The sequence below is a fragment of the Ochotona princeps genome, chromosome 9 (assembly GCF_030435755.1).
Source record: "Ochotona princeps isolate mOchPri1 chromosome 9, mOchPri1.hap1, whole genome shotgun sequence".
Lineage (NCBI taxonomy): Eukaryota > Metazoa > Chordata > Mammalia > Lagomorpha > Ochotonidae > Ochotona > Ochotona princeps.
In genome coordinates this window covers 75,652,560-75,679,722 of record NC_080840.1, presented here as the reverse complement: position 1 = coordinate 75,679,722, position 27,163 = coordinate 75,652,560, and the positions used below count along the sequence as shown (strand labels likewise).

Genomic DNA, 27,163 nt, shown 5'->3' with positions numbered 1-27,163 from the left:
TGATTTTTATTGGTTGCTTGGACTTCTAAATATTGCCTCTTCCTAGATTCTCATCTACATTCTGTGACAGTGATGTTGGAAACCAATGTGACCCACCTCAAAGCTAACTCACACTGTTCTCTGAACTAGGCTGCCTTGTAACTTTCTAGATAGCAGACTGTCTTCCGGTCTCCACTCCAGAAGGCAGGTCTGGGTCTCAATTCCAGCCACTCTCATTTGCCTCTCACGTCCACTCAGTTTGCATTTCAGAAACTATTTCTTTGCCTGGGAGTAGTACAATAGTGTATGTACCACTTCTTGTGCTTGAAAGCTGATAGCATTATAGAGACATAGCCCGCTTCAGAGCATAGAAATCTATTAAGCCACCATGATTTCCATGTCTTCAACTCTAGTGCTTTCGAACATCATTTTATTGTACCACTCTCTCATTGTTACTGAATATTATTTTCAAGCATGATTTGTTCCTGTCATATCAAACAGTAAATTTGTACATTAAGGATTTAAAATCAAATCATTCATGCTTTACTTAAGCAAATTAAAATTTTTTCTTAGAATTATTGAAAATATTGACTTCCATGAATTCTGTTGAGGTGGTGAAGAAGGAAATGCATTTTAAGAATCACAGTAATTTGCAAAAGAGGTATTGTATCTGAGGAGGTTTTGAAGAGGGATGATGTAGAGCTGAAACTTAACTTCCTCTCTTAAAATGCTTGAAAGTGTAAAACACTTTTGCAATACTTCAGATTATAAAATAATATAAAATTGTCAGTTTTTACGAGGATGCTTGGAAGAAAACTAAACAGCCATTTGAAATATTATCATCACAAAAATGGTGATTAATATTTTGAATTTTGGTAGCCTTTCTTTCTATTAACTGTCACAGTCATACTCTCTTTATGTAATAATATATGCTTGAAACATTGATTAACCTGATTTTGATGTACTTTTTGAATATATCAAAATTTAATTAACCAATTCCTTATGTCTGAAAACTTGAATTATATAAAAAAACTGCTGTTCATAAACTATGTCACAATGAATATGGAACATCCATCTATACTGGATTCAGTTTGTATCTCTTTCCCAATTTTTCTGGCTCCCTATGGCTCTCGGCTACTCACTGAATAGAGAACAGAGGTTGCCTTTGCCTCTGCCCTGTTGGCCCTGGGACCATCTCAGTGTCTCCTAAACGTAAGAGTCAAGCGGAAAGCTTGAAGCTTGGCAGGGCAGCTGAGACCCAGGGGCCCAAGAATGTTCCGCCTACGTTCACCATTCCCCAACTCTGTTAGAGCAAGGCATTCGAGGTTGTAAACTGGGGAAATTGTACATGGGCTCCATAGACTTTCTGGGTGAACCAAAAATACAACCTCCGTTTTTAGTAGTTGTGAGTATGCAGACTGTGGGGGTGTTGGGGTGACTCTTGGTAAAGCACAGCTGTGCCACTTCGCCTAGGTGCTCTGGACTTATATATCACCTTTGTGAGGTTATCTGCTTGCTGCCTTAGAGAGACATGTCAAGAAACAAAACCACCAGGACAGATGGCATACACACTTTAACTTCAACAAAAGCTTCACACCTGTCCAGAGAGGTTGACTTAGCTTGCACCATCCCATTCACTGAATGCTAATTTCTTTTTTACACAGAAAATGTTGGGCTATGGAATGAATTCTTCCTCACTGTCTTCCTTTGCTTTCTGATGCTGTGACATGATCCCTAAGGCTGAGTAGCTTCTAGCAAAAAGAGATCTGCTTTGGCTCATGATTCCCAAGCATAGTGAGTTGCCACCCTCTTGGTGGTTTCTGGTAAGAGCTTGCTGCTGCTTTATCCAGTTGGGCAAAGACAAAAGGGCAAGCAGACAATTATGGGAGAAAGGATACAAGTGAGAGGGACCCCGCAGGTGTCAGGCTCCCTAAGTAGCAATCAACTCTTTTTTTTTTTTTTAAGATTTATTTTTATTTATTTTTTTTTAAGATTTATTTTTATTACAAAGTCAGATATACAGAGAGGAGGAGAGACAGAGAGGAAGATCTTCCATCCGATGATTCACTCCCCAAGTGAGCCGCAACGGGCTGGTGCGCGCCGATCCGATGCTGGGAACCAGGAACTTCTTCTGGGTCTCCCACGCGGGTGCAGTGTCCCAATGCATTGGGCCGTCCTCAACTGCTTTCCCAGGCCACAAGCAGGGAGCTGGATGGGAAGTGGAGCTGCCGGGATTAGAAGCGGCGCCCATATGGGATCCCGGGGCGTTCAAGGCGAGGACTTTAGCTGCTAGGCCAGGGCGCCGGGCCGGCAATCAACTCTTGAGATGGTGAAGCAATTCCTATGAGAACTAAGCCAGTGTCAAAGGAACTAACCCACTCCTTGGGGAACTACACAGATCCCTTTTTGAAGGTGAAGTTTGTGACCTGATTATGCTATTTTTTCTTTTTTTGTTGTTGTTTTTTTGATACAGTTTAGTTGGCATTGGGGTCTCCTTTCTGTTTTGAGAGCTCACACAGCTGGCAGTGCTCTTAAATATTTTGGGAATGTCACATCAAAACCTTAGTACTCACTGTTAGTAGTTTTTATCTTTTACTAAAACTAAATTCAAACTATTTTTTATCTTTTACTAAAACTAAATTCAAACTATTTTATTTGTAAAAAAAGAAATTTCATTGGCTCACTCTCTTTTTTTTTATTGATTACATTGCATTATGTGACACAGTTTCATAGGCTCTGGGATTCTCCCCACCCCTCCCCAAATGCTCCCCCCATGGTGGATTCCTCCACTGTGTTGCAATACCACAGTTCAAATTCAGTTGAGATTCTTTCATTGCAAGCATATACCAAGCATAAAGTCCAGCATCTTATTGTCCAGATAAGTTCAATGGTTTCTTGTGGAGACCATCTCTGGTCTGAAGGTAGAGCCAGCAGAGTATCATCCTGATCAATTAAAAGCCCCGACATAACATCAATAACAATTTATAACGTTGTGAAATTAGTTGACATGGTATTGAGTAACCAATATGTTAAAAGAGAGAAAAAAAAAAAAAGAATGCAAGTTCTGAACCACGTCCTGTGATTTCTACATTGACATTTCAATTATTTATATACAACCGGGTTCTATACACCTTGAAATGGCTATAGATTGCTATTCAGCTGTCTCATGTCTATTTTAATTTTATTATTTAGCAGTTCATAGCGTTGAAGCATGATTTTGCTGAACCTGGCTGTTTTTCGGGTAGTCTAACTCTATAACTCTAATAAGACATATGTCAAAAGTTTAGGTGAACAGTTTTAGGAGGGGTGTGCAGAGAAATCTTCCATACCCCAGTGAGGAGTAACTAATCCTTGTGTCCCACCCAGGGAGGTATAAGTGTATCCCCGCTGACAGTTTCCTGTCTGTTGCTAAGCTTTTCTTATTGTTCTCTGTCTATCTATTCTAGTTTGTTTGTTTGTTTTGAGGGGTTTCTGGGGCCATCCTGATGGTCATTATGAGAGATGGTAGGGACCCAAAGTCGGAAACAAGCAAGGACCAGAGAAAGCTCCTCTCCCGAGTCCCAAAGGAAGTTTACTGTTCTTCTGTTTCTATGGATCACTCAGTGCTCCTCGCTGCCGTTCCGATGACCTTGGATCCTGCAAGGCAGGATTTGGGCTTCTTTCTTCCCATGTGGTAGATCCAAATGGGGGTGGGTGACCTCAGAGTTCTTGGACTGCTTAAGATCTACATCAAAGAATTGTAAAACCTAATATACTTGTAAGGTCCTATGCTACTCAGAAATGGGGAGGGAGAGCAGAGAAATCTTACATCACTCTAGAAGGTGTGAGGAAGACGGGAAGTATAACCTATCAAGATCATAACTGGTAACTCATAGACAACAGACTCAAATCAGCATTAGATAATAGCAAAACTACAAAGGCATATAGGGGGAATCAGGAGAGATCCTAACAACCTCTTAACAGGAGGTCATATGCATGGAGCAGGGGGGGACCCCAGAGCGGAGCAGGCGGACAGGAGGAGGCTTGTATCCCAACCCTGAAGATTCCCAGATCCTCAACAAGGACTATCAGTACGAGCACTGATGGTTCACTATCTTTTGACTTGCAAAAATGTTCATTGGCATATTATGATATTTTGTTTATCAGATTTTCCTCCTGCATTGTTTCCATGAGAAAAAATAATAAAAGACTTAACTAATTAAAATATTTATTTATTTATTTATTTTTAAAGATTTGTTCATTTTATTACAGCCAGATATACACAGAGGAGGAGAGACAGAGAGAAAGATCTTCCGTCCGATGATTCACCCCCCCAAGTGAGCCGCAACGGGAGGCCAGCTGGGAGGCCAGAGCAGTGCAAGGGTCCCCTGTCCCGCCAAGTGCACAGGGGAGCCTGAGGTACCGAGGATAAAAACCGGGGTGCCACAAAATATTTATTTTTATATAAGACACTGAACTGATGAATTTAAGTGTAAAGAGAACAGAATGAACATGGTAAGTTGCCATGTGACAAATTTTTATTCATCATTTGCCAAGCCAATCCACTGTAGCAGATGATTGACACACAATGCAAAGAAGGAGGAGTAAAAGTGCTCCCTCCTGTTTGGAGTTGCCAGTTCACACACGCAACAGGAGCTACTGTGCACAATCTGAGTGTATTGATAGGAAGAATACGGAATCAACACATGGCAGCTGAAAGCTCTGCAGGACAAGTGAATTGTAGACATGCATTTCTCTATATCTGGCTTCGCAATAAAAAATAAATAAATCTTTCTAAAAAAAGAATAAATGAGACAGAAGCAAACTGTGGCAGTGCAGAACTTAGGGAGGTGTACATGTGTGATGCGTGCATTTGTGCCTACAAATATGTGCATATGAGGATAAGAATTTGTGGGTATCTATAGATGTACACATGAGTGTTTGGGAGTTAGGCTCAGGAGAGAAATGAAATGAGGTATTATCTTGGAAACAGGGACATTTAGACTCATTTCCAAGGTCAGTGATAGCCAACGTATGTCCGTAAGAGGGGGAAGATTACATGCATTCAAGATCATTGCTCTGACTAGGTTGAAACATTAATAGCGAAAGGAAACATGAGAGGTTGGGTGAGCTAGAGAGGGGTGACAGCTCCACAGAGGAGGTCATCCAGGGGCCAGCCATGATAAAGATACAGACAAACAGAAGGCAATGAACTCCAAAGCTATTCATGTGTTAGAGTTTGCAATACCTGGTGGATGGATGACTGGACTTGAAAGGGATCAAGAGTCTAGGATGATCCCTATTCTCCTTTATCTATACATACAAAAAGATTAAACTATTTCATCCCAGTGCGTCCTGTTCTCTTGCTCACAGTCATAGGGAACTGACAAGGGAGTCATACAATTGCTTACTGCATAAATGAATGATAATTGACTTCATTCAATTTGGTCCGTTGTGAGAGACCTCACTTTATCCTCACAGTTCTTCATAAGGTGACAGCTACTGTCGTCTATCTTTTCAGATGAAGAAAATGAGGAAGATACAGGTTAAACAGTTTTCCTACAGTTCCACCCTTCAGATGTGGAAGACCAAGGATGAATCCCAGTTCTGTGGGGTGTGTGTGTGTGACTTTATTACAGACTCTAACGACTGAGTTGCTTTCCCACAAGCTTGTGTGTTGAAGTCTCAACCCCAAATTTCACTGTTTTGGAGACAGGACCTATGCACCTATTTAAGGCTAAATGAGGTTGTAAGTGTGGATTCTGGAATAGGATCCACACTTAAAACCTCATTTCAACTTTATAATTACTTATCAGTTTTTTTTTTCTTTTAAAGTATTGCACTTTTAAGCTGAATCTTCCTCTTCCACTTTCTAACAGACAAATTTGAAACCAGAAAGAAAATTTAAATGAAGAAGTTACTGTGGCAGTTAAGTTCTGAGACTTTTCTCAAGTATAATTCAATCTGTAAATTGCTTTTCTGAATTGGGCTCCTTTGAAAACTTACCCTAAGATGTAAATAAGATGGTATGCTTTTTATGGCACTTACATAAGATTCTATCTACTTACCTCTAGCATAAACTGTGATGCAAAAGACGAGCTTTCTTCATAAAAAAATATTGCATGAGGCTTATCTTGTGGATTCTGAAATGTCTACAGGGAGACTAGTTTTAAGATTAAAAATACAGTCTCCAACTCTTGTGCAGTGAAAAGTAGCTTACAAATCTAGCAAAACAGCCATTTTTGAAAAATTGTTTCAAATAAACTTGGCTCACTCTCAAGCTAGGTAATATATTTTATTTAACCTCTGGGTGTTCTGCTTCGGAGAAATGATTATGTGGCCAGTCTCTTCTGACATAGTTCCTTAGTCAGGAGCCAATTTGCATTTTTAAAAGTAAATGTCAAATGCATTGCAGAAGTTTTTGTTCATATATAAACGAGCAGCCAAGAGGAGAAAATACTACACAGAAAACTGGCAACTTTTCACTTTCTCTAGAATCAAAGCTGTTTTAGTCTCCCATTTTTTTCCCTCTAATACAGTACCTAGAAATGAATAATTTACATGAAAAAGAAATGTATTTGTCCCATAGTTCCCAAAGCTGCTCCAGATTGGGTGGCTGTATGCTGTGAGGGCCTTGTGCTGTGTCATAATGTGGTAGAAAAGCAGACGTGTAAACAGGTGCCTGTGGGAGAAATAAAACACAGGGACAGCCTTGCTTTGCAGCAATCTGCTGCCTTCTCTTCGGATCATAGCTATTCCAGTCTTGTGAGCAGAAGGACAGCACTAATTTTCCTGACCTATCTAATCAACTGCTAAAGGTTGCATCACTTCTCAACACTGCTACGTGGGGGACCAAATTTCAATAAGACAAAGCATATGCAAATCAGAGCTGCAGGACCACGAAGGAAGCATATATATGCTTGTCAGGGTGAGGAATAAGCATACTTGCAGCATTCACATGATAGTATCTGCCCATTTTTTCCAGCTGAGGTTGGTGTGGCTTGCAAAGTTGCACACAGGATGGCTCTACTGTGTGTGCTCTTTGTTGATCCTTTCAAGAGCTGGAAACACAGTACTGACTAAAACAGGGTCTGCCCATGATGGGCTCTCAGGCACATCCACATCCATTTCATTAATCCCATGAGAATTTTACAAAGTAACTATCATTATACTATCCTTAGAGATGAGAAAATTAAGGCTCTGACAGGTTAAATGACTTGCTTGTGATTCTATGGCTGGAAAATAGCAAATCTGTATTTGATTCTGAGGTCCTTCTCCAGGAGCTTATTATGAGAGCCCAATGGGGCAAATCAGAGAGAAATTAGACCTGTTTTTAGAACCTGGGTAGGGGCCCTACGGCATCCACATAGAATTGTCAGCCACCTCTTATACTGCCTTGCAATTTCACATTTGAAACAATGCTAATGTGTATTAAAACCATCACAACTGTTTTCTCTGATATGCTTGTGAAATTGCAGCCAACGTGATCCAAGTTGAGTTTTTCTCTTTTGAGGATATGGGGTGCTTTTTATTTCTCTGAAGATTCCCTGAGAGGCAACCCAGAGCACCCAGCTCTGCCCAACTTCAACAGAAAGTGCTTATAAAACTTCCTTCAGATTTTCTGGCCTCTTTCCTTGTCTCCAGTCTTTTATCATGAATGCATGGAGTTAAACATCAATGATTATGAACAATTATGCATTCTCTTACTTTAATGCGAAGAACATTTATTTTTCTTCCTTTGTTCATTTGTTCCACATTTACTGAATAACCACCATGTGACTAGCAACGTACAGGCACAAGGAACAGATAAAATTACAGTTCCTGCTTGCAAGCATCTCAGAGCGCAGACCAGCAAGAGCAGAGGAGATCAAAAGGTGATAACTTTTTGGATGCAAAAAGGGGAATGGAAGCAGTACAGCAGAGTGCGAAGGAAACGGGGGGGGGGGGGGGGGGACCAACCAGAAGCCAGTGATTGGTGGGAGTTTCAGCAGAGGAGACTCTTCTGGAGAGAAGAAGATGCCTGAGCTGTTTGTCAAACACCAGCTACTGGGTGATGGGCAGGCTAATTTGGTGAAGTTGTGTTCTTCAGGCAGACAATGCCAAGGGAAAAACACTCAGAAGCATAACAGTGAAATATATATCTACCAATCCACAAGTCATGAAAAATAATCACATGTATGTGTGCCATCATTTTTGTGCAAGGTACTGTGCTAAGTGTCTCACATTACATACATTAACTGGATCTTCATCTAAGCACTCTACAGGAGGTATCATTCTTATTGCTGCTTCTGAGTAACTGACATGTTTTACTATTGACCAAAGATTACAGGAAGCTGGACTGAGGTTTGAGCTTATGTCTTTGAATATCATAGTTTTTCTATTTATCCCCTCCATTCCACTCCAGCAATCCCATATGGTTAGAATGTTGAAGTTGGGGTGGAGGCAGAAATGGCAAGAGATGGCACAGTGCAAGTAATTTTATTTTGAAGGCTCCAGTGAGCTGCTGCAGGACTGCTAAGCAGGTGTGTGCTATGCTTAGATATGCATTTTAGAAGCTTCCTTGTGTGGAAAGTGTGAAGTATGCAAGGAAAAGAGGCCAGACTAGAGATGGGAAATGCCAGCAGGTGGCTGGGGCACTGCTCCTGGTGAGATATGACAGTTTTCTGATTTCATATGGTGGTAGGGATGGAGAGGAGGGGGTGGATTCCAAAGATATCACTTGCCACTGACTGAATGGAAATGAGCATAGAATAGAGGGAGGGTAAGAGTCGGATTATTTCTGTCCTTCCCTTTGGGGTGCAGTGTTGAAATTTCTCAATATTTAACAAGCTATCAAGTATAGAGCAATCGGGGAAAATGATGAATTCTTCTTTAGAAAGTTAATTCAAAATACCTAAGAAATATCCATAGGAGATGTGCACTGGTGAACCGAAACATAATCCACACAAACACCATCACATAGCAAAATGGAAGCCATTAGCTTGGATAACATCAGCATACGGAAAGGCAAGAATGGAGCTGAGAGAAAAGGTAAATCAGAACTACAATCTAGAAAGCATACATACTGAAGGCTAGCAGAATTGGAAGAATTCAGGAAGAAGGCTAGAAAGGAGGAGGAATGTAATTAGAAAGCCAAGACAAGGGTATTAAGAAGGAGGCTACTCAGTAGAATCCAGGGGCCAAAAAGAGTGTGATAGTAGCAGCCATCACCTCAGCTTACTGGACCTCGAGCTGCTACACACTATGCCTAAGTTTTACTCTCTCATCTTACAACATGATTGCCAAGTAGGAGTGCTGGTAGGAATAGCATCAAGTAATTTCCTCCGGTATCTTTTCTGTGCCTAGTATTTGCTAAGCCCTGCATGCACAATGCCTCACTCTGAATTTTTAAAATAAATCCAGCACTGGATGTTGCGGCCATCTTGGGAGTGAACCAGAGGTGGAAACACTCTCTGTGTAACTCTTACAAAAATGCTAATAAAAAAAAAACCTCCAAAAAAAAAAAGGTTTATTGTATTTGTAAAGAAGAGTGACAAAGAAAAAGAGAAAGCTCTTCCACCCGCTGATTCACTCCTTTAAGCAGCCACAAGGGCTTGGCCAGCTGAAGCCAGGACTCAGGAACTCCAGCCAAGTCCCCCATGTGGGTGATGGGAGCACAGCTACACGCAGCATCGCTGGCTACTTCTAAAGTGTGTTTTTAGGGAGCCTGCTGGGGAGCAGAACAGGTAAGACTCACGCTAGCACTCTGATATGGAATGCCAGCGTCGGGAAGGCACCCTAAGCCACCTCATCACAAAGCCAACCCCTCATCCTTGTTTGTACAAAGGAGGAAGCTTGACTATGAGAGAGAGCAAGACCAGAAACATTGCCTGGGTAATGTATTGGGTTATTGCGGGATACTGGGAGCTCAGCACAGTTTTGCTTTGCTGAGATGGAAGGGCTCTGAGTAAACGCAGTTTTATGCCACACAGTGGCATAATAGAAAGAATTTATTTTCAGGGTAAAATAGTACCTAGGAGAGTAGACATTAATGGTTAATAGTTTTGGTAATCACACTTTTTCCAACAGAGTTCTAGTTTTCCATCCATAGTTACATAAATGATCATACGAAGAAGGTCCTGATGGGGAGGAGTCCCCTCTGCTCTCCCTACAAACCTCCAGTTCTGCTCATCTCATGGCGTTACAATCTTCTGTTTAAAACTGTGTCTCCTTCAGCTTTGTATGTCCTGCAAAAGCAAGGAGCATTCCTTTTCATCATTTCCCGTGCCATGCCTTTTAGTCATATGGAATAAATCAGGCAATCAACAAATGTCTGAAGGGAATTTGATTTTCTTATAGCCATTATTTTTTCTGATGACTTAATACACGGCCTTTTAAAACAGGAGAAATTTCTTTTTTTTTTTTTTTTTCATTTTTTTTTTAAGATTTATTATTATTGGAAAGCCGGATATACAGAGAGGAGGAGAGACAGAGAGGAAGATCTTCCATCCGATGTTTCACTCCCCAAGTGAGCCGCAACGGGCCGGTGCGCGCCGATCCGATGCTGGGAACTTGGAACCTTTTCCGGGTCTCCCACACGGGTGCAGGGTCCCAAAGCTTTGGGCCGTCCTCGACTGCTTTCCCAGGCCACAAGCAGGGAGCTGGATGGGAAGTGGAGCTGCCGGGATTAGAACTGGCGCCCATATGGGATCCCGGGGCGTTCAAGGCGAGGACTTTAGCCGCTAGGCCACGCCGCCGGGCCCAAAACAGGAGAAATTTCATCTGAATTTATTACCTAGAGTTTAAGCATCAGAAACAAAGGATCTCTTACTCTAAGGTAAAACAGAAAAGAAAGTTTGGGAAGGAACACTAGGTGTTTCAGGAAGTTGATAGGAAAACTTGGAGGAAAAACTGGGAGGACATGGTTATGGAAACCAAAGATCCTTTATCAAGTGGGTGAGGCTGGCTTCAGGGCTCTGCTGGGGCTGCGGCCCCTGGACTACTTTGTGAGCATCCATTGCCATTCACGTATTTCCCTTCATATCCCTTGACATAGATTTAAAGTCCTAGTGAAGTAGCCTATTGGATGAGCCGAGTCTCAGCCTCTATTGCTGCTTCCAGGAGACAGGGAGCAGGATTGCGTTCCTCCTCATCAAGGGGGTAGATCCTGGCCCCTCCTATGAACCCACACCGCACAGACAGAACCCCTACAGGAAAAGCATTTTGGATATCAGCTGCAGAAGCAAGGAAAATGTCCACTACTCTAGCTGAGAGATTGTGAGTCATTGCTCAAAAGGGCAGTCTTGCCTAGAATTTAAAACACAAATAAGACAGACTCCTGGATATCTGAAATCGTTTAGACAGGGCCTCCATGAGGCAGAGGTGGGTGGAAATGCAATATGTCCTACATGATTCCCTTCCCCCGAAATGTAGAAATTCCTCGCATCAAAGTCTTATCACAGGAAGCCTGAGAGCTGGAATCTAGGATTACACCTTCCCCCACCCTCCCCTCTCTGGCCCTTATCAAAGCAGGTTGATAAAAAGATGCATTTCCTCCCCCAAGTCTGCTGGTTTCTGCTTGCAACTGACGCTCGGCAGAGCAGGGTAGCATCTGTGTTTCAGGAAAAGGATGTGTGAAAACAGTTTTCCAAAATGCACTCTGTCTAGATAAAAAGAAAACTAAAAATATGTGTGGTTACCACTTTACAGAGCCTATTGAATTTGGCTGTGAATGAGAATCTAATTGCCATCCATTTCTAGTGGAGCTTTCCACGAACATCACATTTCCATGAAAAAGAGATGTCAGCTATGGTATCAGGATTTTCATGCAGAAATTAGAGAAATAAATAATGACCAGCTCATTGTTTAATAATGTATGTATCATTCCTGATAGAGCATTAGAAGAAGGATGCCAAACCACAGGTACAGACAATGTCATTCCTTGCTGGTACAGAAAAGGAATGTTTTTACCTACGTGTTATGAACTGCTCCCTGGTATTGGATGATGGCTACAGATTATTCTCCCCTTCTTTATTTGCAAGCAGAGAAAGTCTTTACCACCTGCTTTTTCTGCATTTGGATTAGCAAAAACATCCTGCGAGACTGAAGTTAAGGGCTGAGTGGATCTGCACAATTCGAAAGGGACAGACTGGCATTGGACTTGCTGCAAAAGAATCAGAGTCAGTGCTCCACGCACAAGCAAGATATTTTTGTAAACTTAGTAACTGAATGTTGACTATTTAGCTGAGGAGTGGTTAGTCTATTTTTTCTTTTGTTAATGATTTTTCTTTGATAAGCCCCGGTCATAGGATAGGGTCTATTTTAGTAGTTCCAATAAGGAAAATTATAGTTAAGAAGGCAGAAGTACATAAAGATGCCAGTTAATATTTCTAAAGCACACCTCAATCAATATCTCTTCCCTGATGAAGTCTGGCATCTCTCATTTCCTAGCTAATTAAGTCCAGAATTCTAGTCCTTGAACTTCACAGCTCTCCATCCTGTAATCCCCGCTCTTCTGATGATATTCAGTTGATTTTCCCATGTATTGTACGTAGAATATGGTCAAATTCAGTGGTTCTTAGTCTTTATTACACATCAAAATCACCTAGAAAGTTAAAAACAAATGTATACCCAGGTGTGGGCATTTACTCTAGTGTTGACGACGTCCTTGTTCTAGTACCTGGGTTTGCCTCCTGCCTCTGACTCCTGACTTCAGCTTCCTGCTAATGGAGATCTGGTAGACGCAGTCATGGCTGACATCACTGGGTTGCCATCACCTGAACGAGACGTTTAGGCTCCTACCTCCTTGCTTTGCCCTGGACATTGTAGACATTTGGGTGGTTAACCACAGAATAGAAGCTCTGTCACTTTGTCCCTTTCTCTCTCTGTCTCTTATTCTTTCTCTGTCTGCCTCTCAAATTATTTTTTTAAATAATATTATGGTCTAGATGCCAGCACTGAGGCATAATGGGCAAAGCCAACATCTATGACATCACCAGTCAAGATGGATAGCAGTTCATGTCCTGGCTGCTCTTCTTTCAATCCAGAGCCGTGCTAATGGGCTGAGGAAAGCAGCAGAAGAGGGCCCCTGCATCCAACTGGAGACCCATGTGAAGCTCCAGGCACCTAACTTCAGCCTGACACAGCCCTGGCCACTGCAGCTATGTGAAGAGGGAATCACCAGATGAAAGTTCTCTCTCTCTCTCTCTCTCTCTCTCTCTCTCTCTCTCTCTCTCTCTCACGTGTGTGTGTGTGTGTGTGAGTTTTCCTTTCCATAACTCTGACTTGTAAGGAAATGAAATCTTTAGTTATGCCCAGGGACCACTGTATGCTGGTTGAATATCAATCTGGGGATGACACAGAAGCACTGAGGTTTTAAATAAATGTTCATGGGCTTTTTAAAAAGCTTCTTATTTTAGTTAGCTATTGTTAAAAGTCAAACCAAGGGTTATTTTTTCTTTTTCTTTTGTAAAGCAGTGGAGCTTTTCCTAGGCTCTGTGGATCAGAAGTTCTCGCCAGGCCCAAAACTGAGCCAGGTTCTGTGCTCCTTGATGTCTGGCCTGGGAGACCTCCTGAGGCTACCTTGGGTCATCTCTGCATCCCTCGGAGGCTCCTTTGGTGTTTCTGCTGCTTAGGCTGAGAGAATGTAATGTCCTGCTGCTCTGTTTGGCTGCACATGCCAGCGAGGCACTTGTATATGCCTTTCTATATGCCTTGGTCTCTGAGTGTACGGTGGCTAATGGTCAGACTTCTGGCTGGAAGCTGCGGAAAGGGAATCATTTCAGTGTAGCCTCAGAAAGCATGTGGTGTCGCGTTTGCTTCATTCTATTCACCGACACAGTCACAGTCCTCTCATGTTCAAGGGCAGAGGATCCACTTCTCCATAGAAAGGGCATCAATAAATCTGTTGCCCAAGTGGGTGTTTGAAAAGTTGGTTACGAGGACTTTTGGGACTTCACCATCACATACTGGAGTATCTGGGTGCAAGTCCTGGCTGTATTTCCCATTCAAGCTTCCTACCACACTGAATCCTGGGAGGCAGCAAGCAACATCTTAAGGAGTTGAATCCCTGCTACCCATATGGGTAACCTGGATTGAGTTCTTGGCTCTTGGCTTTTATCTGACCCAGCTCTGGCTGTTGAAGGCATAGCTGATGGCCGATTCTCTCTCTGCCTTTCAAATACATACATGAATACATTTGCTAACATACACCACGCATGATTCCAGCGCACAGCCAGGCCTGGACTTCACACTTGGACTGGTGTTGTCTGCGCACTGACCACCGGGGCGGGGCTGATGACGGATCTGCACATCTTGCAGGCTGAGGGCCTGCCTGCACTTCCTTCCTCGCATCTTGTGCTGGAGGAGCCTCATTTTACCATCCTCTTGTTCTGTGTGAATCCCTAGGCCACAGGGGCTCTTATTTTGACATGGGGCTACTTATTTTGACAGGGAAAATCAGGGAGACTGGGTTAGAGCCCTGCATAGTTTGCTCACAGACCTCCCAGCAGGGACTCTGGCGGCTCAGCTCCCGCTTGCTTCCCTGGTGCCACACCCATACTCAGGCTGCGGGAGACCTTTTTCCTTTTCCTTTTCTATCCACTGCAGTGAAGTTACTTATTTTTAAGATCATGTTTCAGATCACCAAGGCTTTCTTGGTCTTCGTAGCCACATTAGAAAGTATTCCTCCTTTGAAATTCGCAGCATGTTTCAGGTGCCTCGGGGTACCTGAGTAGCATGGGGTGCCACATCCTGGTTGTCTGGGACAGATTTTTAAACAAGAAATAATGTGTCCTGCTTTCTTGGGAGGCCACAACGCAAGCTGGATCGCCCTGTTCATTCTGCAGGCAATTTTGTTTTTACAAGTTTCCCAGCTGTTTGCCTCAATGTGCCCCCACAGGGGTCCACTCTGTAAGCCATGCACCAACCGGCAACAGCCTCACACACTCCTCTCTAGATGTCAGGAAACAAGGGACTTCTCGCCTGATAAAAGATGAACTCAACCTGCTATTATGGCAGCCCGCCCAGAATCTCTCAATGGTTAAACAGTTCGTCTAAACCCCCTTTTAAAAAGGATCATCTTAAGTTTTTAGTTCATTTTTCATTTTATTTGGGAGTCCCCAGATATTCACCAGGCTAGACCTTTCCATATGGAACTTTTTGGATGCCTACTTTGCGAGGAGTTCATATCTCTGTCTGTGCACAGTCTGACTCCAAGCAAGACTCGCAACCCTTTGAGGCTGTGACCATTTCACGGATGAGGAAAATCGGGGCCTTGAGTCTTAGGAACGTGCTACATTGCAAGAATCCCAGGAGTCAGACAGATCCGGAGAACAGCACCTCGTCCCTGGTGGCGTCATGAACCCAGTCGCCTTCGGGGAGGCACACAAAACCTCTGCAAGCCACCAGGGACTTAGGGTGTCCACCGTGGAGCAAGGCTAGGGCACGCGGTCCTTCCTTACTTGGCTGTTGCTGTGCCGGTCTCTGTCGGGACGCTCCCTTCCCTCTGCAGGTGGGGGCTGTCCTGGGATGCGCAGGTCCTCATCAGGGGTGCCGCGCGTTGCTACGTGCGGGATGAGGAGGCTCCTGGCGCCGTGAGCAAGGCGTGAGAGCGAGCAGTGCGGAGCGCGGAGGCCGGGCAGAGGGCGGGGAGACGAAGCGCCGGGAGCGCCAGGCAGCGCACACCCACTCAGCCGGAGGCGGCGGCGCTCCGAGGCTGCAGCTCGGCCGCGCCCTTGGCCGAACCCGTGGGTCCGACCAGCCCAGCCCGGCTCCTGGCCGCCCCGACCATGGAGGATTCCCGGGAGACGTCGCCGTCCTCCAACAACTCCTCTGAGGAGCTGAGCTCTGCCCTGCGGCTGTCCAAGGGCATGTCCATCTTCCTCGACGTAAGTGCCGCAGGCAGGACTGGAAGCTGCCACAGCACCTGTCCTATCCCCTCGGGGATCGGGTGGGGGTGGAGAGGAGTGGCCAGTGGTGGATCCTAGAACTTGGGTGAGAACTACCCCTATCCTCCCAAGAAACGACCAGCACTCTGCTTATCTAAAGGGCTGTCCCAGACTGCAGCTTGGGATTCCACAGCCCTTAGAGGAAATCTCCAAAAGTTAGATTCCCCAGCAAGCCAGGATTGAATAGGTGCTGCGTTGGGGACAGCACAGTCCTGTCTGGGTGAACAAAAGGTACGAGGTGGGGTGGGGTCTCTACCCGCCCCGGGCCCGCGGAAGCTCCAGGGATGCCCAGCGGCGCACAGAACACGCCTTGCCATGCCATCCTCCCTCAGCCCCTGGGAAACAATGACTTGGAACACGTTTTGTTTTCCTTGTTACAGCAGTGGCCATGGTCTCTTTCATGCTCTTTTTTTTTTTCTCTACTGCTGCTTGTCCCCGATCCCCCCAGGGTCTCCCTTACACCTCTCCACGTGGTAATTAGTATTATTTTCTCTGAGAGTTTCAGCTATTTTGCCTTTGGTCCTGTCCCTCCTCCATCTCTCTATGGAATAACCATCGCTTTTTCTTTTCTGCTTTCCGAGGGGTTTTTCTTCCCTCATGCGTGGCTACTATTTTGATAGCAGTGTGGCTCCTTATTTATTTATTCCCATTGACTCTGCCGTCTTGCTGTGTCTGTTGTCCATATTTTATTCCCCTGTCGCCTGGTTCCCCTCTTTGTCTTTGCTGATTTTTCCTCTTTCATTTGTGCCCCCCCCCCGTTGTCACATTCACACTGACCCCCCCGAGGTATTGTCTGACCCACTGGGGACCTGTCAGGCAGCCTCTGGTTTTGGCATGATGGAAGTGGGTGAAGGCACAGAGCCAGCTGCGTGCCCTTCTCAGAGTTATCATCTCGTATTAAAATCGAAGTGAGGAGGAGATGGGCCAGAGGCCAAAAACATTTATCTGTAGAAAGATGAAAATATGAGGAAATCAAATTATTAGTATCATAATGGGGAAGCAGAGATAATGAAGGCAGTAGGAAGTGGATGAGGAATCTTGCAGAATTTATCTTGAATGGATTAGCTGGAATATTTTCTTCTTTTTTTCAATTGAGAGAGAAAAACTGCACTCAGTCATTAAAATTGGTCTAAGGTAAAAGATTTAAGTGCGTGTTCTGGCTGCCTTCTTTCTTGACTCGCACAGGATTCCAGGTGTTCAGGGCTGGCCACCCTCTTCCGATCCAAGTGTCCCAATTTCCATTGGTTCAACCCAGACAGATGGACAGGTGCTTTGCCATTGGTGAGCATTTATCTCTGCTAGCCTGGGATCAGTTGGTGATGGTGGCGCTAATGGTACAATTGGCTGGTCCTGCACCCTTCTAACTGTGTTCTTCAGGGCCCTAAAGTTCAAGAGGACCTGAGCCGAGACAAGGTGCAGTACCACAAACGCCACAAACCAAATATCCCCAATGGCGGGGGCAAATCAAGGCTCCAGAAACATGTTTATTTGGAGGCTGACAGCTAACTAAGCTGCTAGCCATGAACTTGACTCAGAGCAGCATGCTGACATAGGAAGAGCATTTCCTTATGATTTTTTTTTTTAAGAAAGCAGTTAACAAGTTCTGTTGAAAGTGTAAAGATGAAAATATTGAAACCATGTAAATGGAAGAGGAGCCTCCCCAACATGCACTCCAACCTCTGCAGCTACTCTCTTAAAAACATAGAGGAGCTAGAATTCTCATTGTTAAATAAGTGTGATTACTCCCAAACTCTGCGGGCGGACAGCATCTGGTTACTGCACTGAAGGGACTTGTCGTGTTTATTTCTAGAATTGAGAAATAAAAACATTAAACTGATTCCATGTAAGAGGTGTTGACATACTTGTTTGTCAGAAAATGCTAGTCTACCAAATACTTTGCCATTGGTTTTTGTCTCAAAAGGATTTTGTTTACACTTGGAAGCATTTTGTGAAAAAAATCTAACATTCTGGTGAAATACGTGACATAGAAGAGGATGTATCACTTAGGGACTTTTGAATTATTCATTTTGCTTGTAGCAAAATAACATATGCATAAAATGCAGCATTTAATGATTAGATTTAATATGTCCTAATAGCACTGCTATAAAAGCTTATTTTTTGATATAAAAATGATAAATAAGTAAGGAATAAATACTATCTAGTCCAAACTGGGAAAGATATAAAATCAGCTGGAGGCTTCTGCATCACACAGACTGATTTCCAAATTTGAGAAAAAAAATTTGATCTGCAGTGGTGGCCCTAAAATATCACAGGAGCCATCCTTGTAGCACAGTGGGTTAAACCACTGCTTGCAACACTGCCAGGATTCCCTATCAGAGTGCTGTTTGCAGCCCCTGCTGCTTGGCTGCTGATTTGCTACTAGCATGTTTGGATAAGCAGTGGGAGATCACAGAATTAAGTGGCTCCCTGCCGTTGATGTAGGTGTGCATGGAACACGGGCCTCTTGGCTTTGACTTGGCCCAGGCTTGGCCAACACGTGAAAGTACACTGGCCTCTCGGCTTTGACCTGGCCCAGGCTTGGCCAACACGTGAAAGTACACTGGCCTCTCGGCTTTGACCTGGCCCAGGCTTGGCCAACACGTGAAAGTACACTGGCCTCTCGGCTTTGACCTGGCCCAGGCTTGGCCAACACGTGAAAGTACACTGGCCTCTCGGCTTTGACCTGGCCCAGGCTTGGCCAACACGTGAAAGTACACTGGCCTCTCGGCTTTGACCGGCCCAGGCTTGGCCAACACGTGAAAGTACACTGGCCTCTCGGCTTTGACCTGGCCCAGGCTTGGCCAACACGTGAAAGTACACTGGCCTCTCGGCTTTGACCTGGCCCAGGCTTGGCCAACACGTGAAAGTACACTGGCCTCTCGGCTTTGACCTGGCCCAGGCTTGGCCAACACGTGAAAGTACACTGGCCTCTTGGCTTTGACCTGGCCCAGGCTTGGCCAACACGTGAAAGTACACTGGCCTCTCAGCTTTGACCGGCCCAGGCTTGGCCAACACGTGAAAGTACACTGGCCTCTTGGCTTTGACCTGGCCCAGGCTTGGCCAACACGTGAAAGTACACTGGCCTCTTGGCTTTGACCTGGCCCAGGCTTGGCCAACACGTGAAAGTACACTGGCCTCTCAGCTTTGACCGGCCCAGGCTTGGCCAACACGTGAAAGTACACTGGCCTCTTGGCTTTGACCTGGCCCAGGCTTGGCCAACACGTGAAAGTACACTGGCCTCTCAGCTTTGACCGGCCCAGGCTTGGCCAACACGTGAAAGTACACTGGCCTCTTGGCTTTGACCTGGCCCAGGCTTGGCCAACACACGAAAGTGCTCGCTTTCTCTCTCCCTGCCTCTCTTTCTCTCTTCTCTGTCTGTTCCTCTCTCTCTCTGTCACTCTGCTTTTCAAATAAATAGTGTTTTTAAAAAAGATTTACTTATTTTTATTGGAAACTCAGACTTATAGAGAGACAAAGATCTTCTACCTGTCGGTTCACTCCCCAAGTAGTGGGAATGGCCGGAGCTTAGCCGATCTGAAACCAGGACCCAGGAGCTTCTTCTGGGTCTCTCACATGGGTACAGGGTTCCAAAGCCTTGGATCATCCTCTACTGCTTTCCCAGGCCACAAGCAGGGAGCAGCTCTGATAGGAACTGGTGCCCATGTTGGATCCTGGCGCATGAAGGTGAGAACTTTAGCCACCAGGCTATTGCCCTGGGCCCAAATAAATAGTGTTTTTAAAAATGAAATACTACTGGAAGAATTGATTCTCTAAAAAGGGTTTAAACTGCTATTAGAATAATGCTAATGACATTAGACATGTTCAGTTCTTAGAAGCCAAAAATAGATAAATAACAAAATCACAGTGATATTTGCAACAGTGGTCTTTTGCTTCATTTCTCTTATCTCCCAGTGAACCATAACGATAAGCATGGTATTTGTTTCCTAAGGTTGAAATAACAGTTCATGAGAAAAAAGGCTACTATGCTTATGAATTTGAAATTTAGTAGTTACAGCCGTGTTTCGTGTTGATTTGATACATAACTGTAGCTAAATCCATCAGCCCGTACAGGGACTGCTTTTTTATCAAGCTAGTTAACATGGCATTCTCTCTTGAAAATGACAGGATTGAGTAACAGTTCATCATAAACACTCATTCAGACCTCCCTTGGGGTTTAGCAAACCTAGCACTGGGTACGAAGGGACTCCACCCCACAGGCTGGTGTCGGGGAGGGTCTGAACAGGTTCTGTGGGCAACAACACAGAAGCATTGGGAGGATGCCGGTGGTTTCTGGGTTGCTTCCTTTGGCCGGAGGACTGCATGCCCGAGCCGAGGGCAGGCCCCAATGGAGCACACACCACTCTGGAGACATTGGTCCCTCAGCACCGCCCTGGCATGAGGGAGAAGGACACGATTCAGCCTAGAAAGCAAGAGCCAACCCAAAACGAATCCTGCTGCAACTCCATCCACCCTCTGCCAGTTCCCCCTTTGCCTTTTAACTGGGAGGGACGCTTGTCTTCCTTGCTTCCCAGGGGAGGTGGAACTGAGGTTGGGAGGCTGTGAAAGAGACAAGTGACTCCCCTGACTTGCACACCGGTAACACTCTTCACACAAAGCACAGTGTTTGGATGGCCAAGGACTTGGTGAAAAGGAATAATGGCTTTTGCTTCAAAAGGTCCTTACTCCTGAGTCCTGGTACACATTTGTCTCTGAGGGCAGAGACCTGTGAAAGGAGAGGGAGTCCCGTTGAGCCATATACTTCTTTTTTGGGCGAACAGCAGTTAACTTTATCATTCTCTGTACTAGTAAGCATGCCTTGGCTGAGTCTCTCCTACAGGGCTCTCCCATGGCCAAACTAAGAAAGTATTCTCACTTGTGCTAGTTGCTTTTCTTCCATCTACATTTTAAGGTCTACGTACGTCCTCACATTTTGTCTTAGGGTGACTACTGACCTGATAACATTGGCGCCTGTGGGTGTTCACAGCATGAGTCACCTGCTAGGTCTTCCCTTTGGGATGAGAGTTCATGTTCTCAACAATGACTGACTCCGTCCTGAGTCTCAGATTCTCAGAAGTCCACCTTGAGTCTGACCAGCTTGTCTCATAACCCAGGAGTAATCAGTTCTGTGCTATGAGGCAGTGGCAAATATTAGCTCAAGGAATGGTGATTATGCCCATTTTGGGTTAGCATTTACACTTTCATGCCTGCCATTTGATAGATTATGGTAAGGAATTTTAGTCAAAGCCATCAAAAGAACGTTTTTGTTTGTTTGTTTTAATGTTAGGGAATGTAATTTTTCTGGGTTTCATCAAACATTTGATTTGAGTTAACTTGATTTGACAGTCAGGTGGAAAGAACTTCTGTCTGTTGATTCTTCCCAAACGGCTGTGGAAGCCTGGCCAGGGTAAGATTGAAGGCAAGAGCTCATGAGGAGCTCCAGCTTTCCCATGGTAGAAGGGCCCCGAATATTTAAATGGTCCCTTGTTGCCCCCAAGCTGCACCTTAGCAAGAACCTGGAAGGACAAGTAGAGTCATGACTTGAACCCTTGCCTTCTGATGGGAAATGTGGGTGACCCCGTTGATAGCCATCCCATCTTCAATTTTTTTAAGTATTCTTAAGTATTCTCTTGAGGTAAAGTAATGTCTTCATTACTGTTTAAATTTCATGGAAACTTCAGTATTATCTATATTTGAATTTGAAGCCTGTCCATGATATTCAAATTCATTTACTATTTCATCTAGTGATAACAAACATAAGATAGACTGACCTGGTTTACTGTGGTAACATAATGTAATGAACTCAACTCTCATCAGCAGTATGTTCTTTATTAGTCTGTGGGCTCAGAGGCAAAATTTCCAGCAGAGACAGTTCTGTTCATATTTAATTTCAATAACGGTCTCATTAACGCAAGCTACTGTCTTAATCTTATTTCTAAAATGCTGAGTACTACTTAAGATTGTCCTTTATGAAATGAAATGTCGCTAGTCCTGGCTGGATTCAGTGCTCTGGTGTGTAGAGATTGCTCTCCTAGTCCCCTGAACTCACAAGGACATCCTAGAACTTGAAATAAAATCGGAAGAGTGTGTCTAAGGCACGAAAGGGGATGTGTTGTGTGTCTGCCTTCCTTGGTTTGGAGTACAAGCAGCTGTTTGTGCTGAGGGGTTAGTTCCCTGATACACGCCCTGGAAGTCACTTATGTAGAGGAAAAGTCATTGGTGTCTCATTGTGCTTTAATTGTAGTTCTTACTATTGAATTCAGCCTTCCTATAAAGTAACAATTTAGTAAAAATCAGGACCAATTTCTTACACACATTGGTCAGGGCAATATTCATTTGATGTTAGAAAAGTTTTGTAGTGCCTAGTGTTTGATAAAAACAGATAGCAATAATGATTGGATTTAGCCATAACTCATTTCCATGAAGCCGACAGAATAAAAGAAAGTAATGTTGTGTAGTAGAATGCAGTGAAACAGACAACCTGGAATTAAAAAAACGTTGCCCAGGTTTTATGCTTGCCTCTAAGAAACGCTTTTTAAATAGAATAGCTCTGGTTATTTAACTATAATTACAAGTTACTCCAGAGAAAATGATTCCCAAGGGCTGCTTGTAAGTGATTAAAATTTGTCATTGTGTTATGATAGAGGAAAATTTTCTTTGGTTCTGTGTGTGTGTCTCATTGTTATAGTGTCCAGCTTTTTCTATACATATACATAAACACATACACATACATGTTAGGGTTAATTAGATTGCAGCTAATAAAAAATAATCCAAACTATTTTGGGATTTAAAAATAATACTTGATTGGCTGCTGCACTGAAAAACAGAGATCTTAACATCAGGATAACTAGGTCAGGGACTTGGTGCCCCAAAGGCCCAGTTTCTCTGAGTCCTTCCTGCTGCCTTCTGAGATGGTTCTGCCCATGCCATTATTCTGTTATTTCTAGGGCTGTCATAGCAAGCTGCAGCCACAAAAAAGGGTGCTTTAAAAATACAGATTTTTCTTTCTCAATTCTGGGGGCCACATGGAAGGAATGAAAGCCATGGTGGGTTCATGTTCCATCTGAGGCCTCAGAGGTGAGGCTGTCTCATGCCTTTTTTGTTGCGTATCCTGGTAGCTCTCAGTCTCTCTATTCCTTGGTTTGTAACTGCGTTACTCCAATGAGTTTCTGTCACTATATGGCCTCCTTCCTTTGTCTATGCATCTCAGTTTTGCTCTTGCCTTTATGGGGTACCAGTTATTGGATTTAGGAACTTTCCCGTTCTAGCAACACCTCATTTTTTTTCTTTTAAAGATTTACTTATTTTTATTGAAAAGGCAGATTGATAGTGAGAAGGAGAGACAGGCAAAGAGAGATCATTCCACTGGCTCACTCCCCATATAGCCACAGTAGAGCTAACCCACGCTGAAGCCAGGAGGCAGGAATTTCCTTCAGATCTCCCAGGTGGGTGCAGGGGCCCAAGGACTTGGGCCATCCTTCACTACTTTCCTAGGTCATAAGCAGGGCATTGTATTGAAAGTGGAGCAGGTGGAACACAAATAGGTACCCATACAGGATGCACACATAGCAAACAGAGTATTAACTTGAATTCCACCGTGCTGGCACCAGTCCCTCATCTTAATTTGGTCACATCAGCAAAGGTCTTATTTCCAGATGACATTACATTCACAAGCACTGAAGTTTAAGGCTTGAACATTTGTTTTTACGCGACACAATTCAACTGCAACATAACATTCATGAAAGAGCTGATACCATTTCCTTGCAAGGATCTTTCTATTCAAGCCTAGCAGAAAGGGAAATGCAGCTCACTCTAAGTAACTGAGCAAAATCATGCTCTGTTAGTCACTGGCTCTACTGTGTTCTTGCCTGAGCAGCTGCTGTGGTCAGAGGGATATGAAACCTGGTTTGCCTAACTCTGTGCCCATGTGGAGCAACAGTAAAAGAAAGATTCGTTTCTTAGAAATCCAGAAATCATTATTGAAATGTAACAACTATCAGATGGTTGAGCAGTCCGTCTCTGTCAAAGACAATGTAAAAAGGTTTAATTGTGTCATTAATGACACACACATACAGTAAATTCAAGACAGATGAGCTTCTTTTTATTGGGACTTACTCACTGTATCCTTAAATTTTGTCATTAGTTTTATTAACCTGGATAGTTGACTTATATTAACATGTACATATTTAAATTTAAATTAGATGATTTTGACATAAGTAGAACCATGATCACAATCAAGATAATAGTTATCACTCCAGAAGTTTCCTCATATCTTTTTTTTTTCTTCCTTCCTTGCCCTACTAATTTCTAGGCAATACTTACCGCTTACTGTTGCAGTAATTGTTTTGTATTTTATTACTTTATGTAAATGGACTCCTTCTTTAGACACTGCTTCATCTGTAGGTTTTCTAATCACTTGAATTATTTATAATACTGTCAGTCTATCTTTTAATAAGTCATTTAAAAAAATGTCTAGCACTATTCCATTGTAACAATATACCAAACTTTCTGTATCTGTTCTCCTTTTGGTGAACATTGGGTTATTTGGGGGTTTTGAATATAATACCAATATTGATTGGGGAAAGTTTGGTTAAAATTGAAGTGCCTTTAGTTTAGTAGTGGATGAAGTGGATGTGAGTATCCTGTTCATAATAATTCTTATCAAAAGTAGTGATTATTTTTTTTTCTTTTTCTCTTCCAGATACTGAGGAGAGCAGATAAAAATGGTAAGTTCAAAAATCTGTGGTTTCTGTTTACTGATTTCTTAACATTTGGCATCATCTTTTAAAGGATAACAAGGAGGAAGGTGAGAACCCTAGGAATTGCCATGGAAATGTAATTTTGTGTGTGCCAGTCACAGTTTTAGGCAAGTGTAGGCTACACATAGCCACAGAAAGTTGGCCGAGGAATTCTGACTTGACAGGAAGATACAATTTTTGTCCACACTGAACTTCAATAGTGGCCTTGGTGACGACACTACACTCTAAATATTGCCTGAGGGCTCGGCAGCGTGGCCTAGTGGCTAAGGTCCTCGCCTTGATCCCATATGGCCGCTGGTTCTAATCCCGGCAGCTCCACTTCCTCTCTATCTCTCCTCCTCTCAGTATATCTGACTTTGTAATAAAAAAATAAATAAATCTTAAATAAATAAATAAATATTGCCTGAAAGCTTCCATCGCTGGCTCATCGCTACCTTTTGGCCACGGTCTATATTTCACTGTGAAATTTGCAGTGTTTACACTGGGAATGATAATCCAGAGAGAGTGTGAAGGGACAGAGGTTGTAGAAAACTAGAAATAAGATAATTTTTTTGTTAATGTAATGATAACTGAACAAAATCCAGGTATAAATAATATTTTTGGCTGCTTTATTCTGCCAGAAATGGTGTTCCATAGAGTACTAAAACCCAGAACTTATTAAGTTAATTCTGCTACTATGGGACAAATACTGTGGTAGAAGTATATTTTTGACAAAAAATGTGGGCAAATTTCAGATACAAAGAATTCTTTCTCTTGTGTATCTATAGGGAGAAATTAAGTCAAGGTGTGTATCTGATAGTTAGATGACAAGTTCTAGTCTGGTTTACTTTGAAACATCCAGATCAAGAAGGGCTTGACTGCAATTACACACTTCCTACACAACAGAAAATGTATCATGATCTAAGGAGCGATAGTGCTGTGAATGCTGATGATATTTAACTGTACCTATATGCCAGAATTTATAATTATGTTTCAGTGATTGACATATCATGAATCACATGTTTATTTTCTAAGATGAGAGTAATGAAGCGATGATTGTTTTCTCATCTCATCCTTCAGCCTTTTGTCTGACAACCAGCACCAGGGCATGCTAGCATAAAACGGAACAGCCCATCTGCCTCTGTGCTTCTTGCCTTGTGTCTCAGCAGCCGCCTCCAGCTCCGAAATGACACATCACCCTCTCCACCCTCTCCTGTTTCTTACAGTCTATCTTCTTGGACCCCACAGCTCTGATAAAAGACCATGATTGCTCATCTATCACCCTTCTTTCCATCAATATAAACATTATGATAATCGCAATGCTAAGATGATCATAATCTATAGTCATAATAAAAACAGCTGAAGAAGTAATTCCCATGACTTAATGGCCTGTGGTAGCCTCACAGGCTGTGTGTTAGACAACAGTCACGTGAGCTGGCAACCTTCTGAATCATGTGTTCTCACCAAGCTCCTGCCAGCGGTAGCTCCCTCCTTATACCCTTTGCTAACACATGTCCTAGCCTGGTATGAAAGCTTCCTCCCCAGACACTGAGCAGCTTCTTATGGTGAAAACAATCAAGGTCCTTTCTTGATTGTTATTTCATTAGCTATAATCACCTTGCTATGCCAGGACAGAGTGCCTACTAATCAACTTTTACGCAAAGCTCTCTTCTGTTTACCACAGTAAACCCAGATATTACAATTTTTAATGAACCAATTGAAATGAAAAAGAGCCAGAAATAACAAAGCCATGTGCCCACCTGTTCTGAGACAACACTCCCCGTGCTTCCTCGCTTGCAGCCCTTAGAGCACTCAGTTCTCGGAGCATCCAGCCCTTTCCTCTGCTAAGTCAATCCCACGCTGTCCTACTTTGCCTCCTGCCTGCTGTACTTTTGTATCCTTAATCAGCTTGAGACTGCTCATATATTGTTTATGTTTTTGCTCAACAGGCATCTGAATTGGGAAACCTTCTTCAATTTCTGTGGTAGCTTTCCACCCTCTCTGTTTTCAACAGTTGGATACATATTGATTATTGCCTTTGTGAGTGGAGGGCCACAGTTGTTATAGATTCTGTTTTTCTGAGAAAACATGCCTCAGGATGACAAGGAACTTGTCCTAGGAGTAGACACTAGACCCAGCCTGTCCTAGGTATCATTAACCATTTGTTGAATGCATTAGTAGTGACTGGAGATGTTCTACTTCATTATTCAACACCCTTCTCTGTTCACTGTTCTCTGTATTTCATCTCACTTTTCTTCCTTTCTGCTCTGTGTGGTCAGGAAGGTTTGGATTTAAAGAATCACAATGCTACCAAGTAACCTTACAAAGAGTGTAGATAATGTTGCCCACATATGTCATAGTGTGTTATGAATAATACATGATGTATGTAAGATCTGCAGAGATGTGCCTGGTACATACTAAGGACTTGACACTTATTTGGCTGTTATTGTTATTATTAATACTATTACTACCAAAGACTTGAGCTATTGTGTGATTCCATGGCTCTCTGAAGCCTTTCAGCTATTTCTATTGCAATGGATAATG

At 43.3% G+C, this 27,163-nt stretch overlaps 1 protein-coding gene across 1 annotated transcript in view; it reads left to right on the top strand.

Annotated features, from left to right (window-relative positions):
* Window positions 1–15,655: 15,655 nt before the first annotated feature.
* Window positions 15,656–27,163, top strand: part of NECAB1 (N-terminal EF-hand calcium binding protein 1) — a 198,221-nt gene continuing 186,713 nt past the window's right edge. Inside the window, exons 1-2 of the mRNA XM_004597242.4 lie at window positions 15,656–15,824; window positions 24,583–24,607. Coding sequence (XP_004597299.1) covers window positions 15,726–15,824; window positions 24,583–24,607 — 124 coding nt within the window. The 5' untranslated portion in view covers window positions 15,656–15,725. The remainder of the gene's footprint in view (window positions 15,825–24,582; window positions 24,608–27,163) is intronic.